At 33.4% G+C, this 4,450-nt stretch overlaps 2 protein-coding genes across 2 annotated transcripts; both read right to left on the bottom strand.

The window, feature by feature from the left end:
• Positions 1-235: 235 nt before the first annotated feature.
• Positions 236-1,036, bottom strand: LOC105314903 (ankyrin repeat domain-containing protein 29-like; the record flags this gene model as incomplete). The annotated part of the gene is made up of 2 exons (XM_011409328.1): positions 856-1,036; positions 236-528 (listed from the first exon to the last, which is right to left on the bottom strand). Coding segments are annotated over exons 1-2 (474 nt in total), but the record flags the coding sequence as incomplete, so codon positions are not given.
• Positions 1,037-1,283: 247 nt separating this feature from the next.
• LOC109588047 (uncharacterized) lies at positions 1,284-2,407 on the bottom strand. Its single transcript, XM_020004240.1, has 2 exons — positions 2,341-2,407; positions 1,284-1,975 (listed from the first exon to the last, which is right to left on the bottom strand). The coding sequence occupies exons 1-2, from the start codon at positions 2,399-2,401 to the stop codon at positions 1,632-1,634; spliced, it is 405 nt and encodes a 134-aa protein (XP_019859799.1). The 5' UTR covers positions 2,402-2,407; the 3' UTR covers positions 1,284-1,631.
• Between the last annotated feature and the right edge of the window lie 2,043 nt (positions 2,408-4,450).

Below are 4,450 nucleotides of genomic sequence, written 5' to 3'. Positions count from 1 at the left end.
ACAATTCAACTATTTGAATGCGACCACTTTCACAAGCCATTATAAACGCATTTCGACCTTTTTTTTCTTGAGCATTAAATATAACTTTTTCCTTCAGCAACAGTTCAACTGTTTGAATGTGACCTTCTGCACATGCCATCATAAAAGCAGTCCAGCCATCTTTGTCTTGAACATTAGGATCAACTTTTTCCTTCAGCAACAGTTCAACTATTTGAATGTGACCTTCTACACATGCCATCATAAAAGCATTCCAACCATTTTTATTTTGAACACTAGGATCAACTTTTTCCTTCAGCAACAGTTCAACTATTTGAGTGTGGCCTTCTGCACATGCCAGCATGAAAGCATTCCAACCACTTGCCACGGTCTCTTGAACATTAGGATCAAAATTTTTTTTCAGCAACAATTCAACTATTTGAGCATGACCTTCTCCACATGCCAGCATAAAAGCGTTCTGACCATTTTTGTCTTGAACATTAGGATTAACGTTTTCCTTCAGCAATAGTTCAGCTATTTGAATGTGACCTTCTGCACATGCCAACATAAAAGCATTCCAACCATTTTTCTTTTGAACATTAGGATCAACTTTTTCCTTCAGCAACAGTTCAGCTATTTGAATGTGACCTTCTGCACATGCCAGTATAAAACCATTCCAACCATTTTTGTCTTGAATGTTTGGATCTACTTTTTCCTTCAGCAACAGTTCAACTATTTCAGTGTGACCTTCTCTACACGCCAACATAAAAGCATTCCAACCATTTCTCTCTTGAACATTAGGATCAACTTTTTCTTTAAGCAACAGTTCCACTATTTGAGTGTGACCTTTTTGACAAGCCATCATAAAAGCATTCCGACCATCTTCTTGTTGATGTTCATAATCAACTCCTTTACTAATCAACAACTGAACAACCTCATAGTTTCCATGGTAACTAGCAATCACTAAAGCATTTATTCCTTTCAAAGTCTTTAGGTGAGGATTAGTATTAGCTTGTAGTAACATTTGAATGAGTGAAATATTATTATGTGCACTTGCCATCATTAGTGCAGTCCTTCCTTTATTGTTCTGAATCTTAACATTAGCTCCAGCAGACAGTAAACTGTGTACAATGTCCTCATGTCCTCTTTCACAAGCTAACATTAGTGCGGTCTCACTTTTGTCATTAGTATGATCAATATTAACAGTTTTTAGTTGAAGAAGAAACTCTACTACTTCATTATTACCAACTGTGACTGCCTCAAGGAGAGCTAGTTCAAAAGTGAAATTCATATTCTCATCTTCTTGAAGGACAGGATGATCATTGATGTATAAACTAAATATACCAATAAGACGTATAAACTCTAATTTTCTTCTGTTATATTGTATTAAACTATCAGCTGTAGAATTAAGAATATGTAACTTGATGATGACAGATCCTTCCTCAATAGTAATGCACTTCATTACTGATTGTCTAAGTTCTTCTGGAAGTAAACTTTTGATAAGAGTTTTTAATGTATTGATTTTAACTTTATCCCAATGATTTTGAAGTTCAATACATATCAATGGCATGTTCTCCAATTGTCTTCTATAAGGTTTATACACTTTCCGTAGCTTTTGTTTGAGTTCTGTAATTGGCTCTGATGAACGAAATGCATTAGCTTTTAAATGAATAAGCCTTCAGTTCATCAAGTAGATCTTTCTCATTGCTTATAAACTCATCACACATAGCAACTATCAAGCTACAATCACTGAAATCATAATAAAGATACATCTTTTTGAAAATGTCATCTAAATCATTATGCACTGTGCCAGGCTCCAAATGAAGGTGACTCTCTACCCAATTGGATATTTTAGTCGGGAGTTCATTATTATTAGTTACTTTCATACGAATAACTGATTTTATTTCTGTCATGATGTGAGAGAATTTTGCTTGTAATTCATCTAAAGAGTCTTGAACTTTTTGCTCTTCTTTTGAAAAAAATATAATTTCAATATCCCCTAAAACATAAATATAATATTTAATACCATATGAGAGATAGTTTTGGAGAGAAAAATTTTGGTAAAATATGTATAAGTTACACAACAAGGTGGATGTATCTATTGCATTTATTATACCAAGAGCCATATACCTGAGATAAATAAGGTGATATGTACCGACACAGAGTTGTTTAACCAACTTCTACCATGTATTAATCTCCTGGGCTATACTTATTTACCTCCCTAGATGGCTAGAATTTACTTAAACTCTTGGTAACTAACTAAGTTATTTATGAGCAAAAAATCGAGCAATACTATTAGTCAATTGCAACTAGGCAATAGGCATTGTTTGTTTTGCCTGCCATTGTAACAGCACTGTAACTTACCATCTGAATTTGATATCCTTGGTGATAATGATGATACTGTAGAGGCAGCATCACTGTCCATATAATTTTTAATATCTTGAACTATTGTATTCTCTTTTATATTTTCCAAAGCATCAATGATATCTCTCCATGTTGCTTTAGGATTGACTGACAACCATTTTGAATATAATGCAAACTTTTTATGTTCAGTTTGTAAATGTATGTTTTCTTGCTCAATTTTTAAGATGTCATGCTCTTTCATTTCAACTAAACATGAACCAAATTGCTTCCATGGTACAAGTGGTTCAAGCCATTGAATTAAAAGGGAAATATCAGGTCTATCGTCAATTGTAGGACCAGGATTGCATTCAACATCTCCTGATAAGAGGAGGAGCATGCGTAGACAAACAATCAAATAGAGATGATTGTAAATCAGGTTAGAACTACTGCCTCCAGGTAAGACTACTGACTGGAGGTAATTCGTATCAGTAGCAGTAACACAAGTAGTACATTGTACTTGGTAGCAGTTACCTAATAATTTAATACCAGTAAATATACAAGTACAAAGTGTTTACCTATTGGAGGAATCATCAATATGTGTCTCAATAAAGAGAGAGAGTGAAAGAGGAGGAGGAGGAAAGCAATAAGAGACAGAGTTACTGGCAGTTTAGATTAGCTGGTCTACTCGAGGCAGCTTGACAGTAGTTCCACAGTCCAATACTTGCTCTCCATTGAGATACATCAATCATACCTGTCTGTATATGTTAGACAGTTGATAATATTTATGACCCTGCCAAGAATTTTGTCGTAAATCTTCCACTTAATGAGCTATTAGTATGAACACATGGGTTTGTCCTGACTAGGTTTGTCCCTGTGTGGTTTGATTTATAGATGATATCATTACTCTACTATTTTTACAGGTGCATAACCACAGTTACCACACTCTAGAGCTTTTACATGTGTACCACACCTGATTGTACTAAACTAAAAATAAAAAATGCATCAATAGATAAAATACACGGTTTAGGACAAGCGAAACTAATTTTTGTAATTTATAATGTGTATCTTTTATGGATAAAAATATTGTATGTACTGCATGTAACTTTATTCCTCTAATCCTCCTTGGCATTTATGTTCTCAAAAGCTAAAATAAGACATTGTAATTAACAAAATATTGAACAATTGAAATGTGTATGATCATTGTATAATATAATCACCATAAATTTATTATAATCACATGAGAATCATGCACATACATGTATAATCATAATCGTAATCATAATCATCCATTTTGCCAGTAATCATAATCATAATTATTCACAAATACCCAGGTGTAATCATAATCATGATTATAATTGTGCTAATAATAATAATAATAATAATGATAATAATAATAATAATGCAATATTAATGTATGTGGAGCTATAAAAAAATACATGTAATAATAATAATAACAATAATAATAATAATAATAATAATAATAATGCAATAATAATAATAATAATAATAATAATAATAATAATAATAATAATAATAATAATAATAATAATGTAATTTTTAACAATAACAACAACAACAAAAATAACACCAACAACAATAATAATGTACAATAAGTTACAATAAAAAGAGAGAAAAAGGGGGAGTAGGGAGGGGAGGAAAAGAGAGAGAAAAGAAAAGAGGACAGAAAAAAATTAGAACAGAGGTAGGAGGGAAATTAACAGTTAACAGAAAGAGAGGCGGCTCTCAGCCAGTTGGAGGTCGAAGGGAGAACCGAGAACTGGTTTGTGTTGGGACGAACGAACTCCTCTGATACACATTATGGCAGATCTTAATAGGGCGAAACTGAGACGACAACGTAGTAGACCCAGTGTCATGGATAGATGTTCATCGCGCTTCGTAGACAGTTTCTGAGCCAGATGGCGGTAAAAGTTGGAAGTGGATTTTGACATGCCCCCAGTGGCAGAGAAGACTAGTGGAACAAACGAAGAATGTTCTACTTGAGTCACACGCTGTTCATATTGTCTACGTTTGTCGTTCTCGTGTCGTCTGTATGTGGTTGAGAGAGGGGTTTCCATATTCGATTTAGCATAGGGATTAAATATGCGGATGTCAAAATAATAATAATAATAAT

Source organism: Amphimedon queenslandica, unplaced genomic scaffold (assembly GCF_000090795.2).
Source record: "Amphimedon queenslandica unplaced genomic scaffold, v1.1 AMPQUscaffold_12319, whole genome shotgun sequence".
In the NCBI taxonomy this organism is placed as follows: domain Eukaryota; kingdom Metazoa; phylum Porifera; class Demospongiae; order Haplosclerida; family Niphatidae; genus Amphimedon; species Amphimedon queenslandica.
This window is presented reverse-complemented; position numbering and strand designations above follow the sequence as displayed.

What these genes read in the sequence shown, in the direction of transcription:
- LOC109588047 (XM_020004240.1), bottom strand. Translation starts at nt 2,401, where the DNA reads ATGGACAGTGATGCTGCCTCTACAGTATCATCATTATCACCAAGGATA. An exon ending in AAGGATATCAAATTCAGATG is followed by an intron (nt 1,976 to 2,340) that starts GTAAGTTACAGT and finishes TTTATGTTTTAG; the next exon opens with GGGATATTGAAATTATATTT.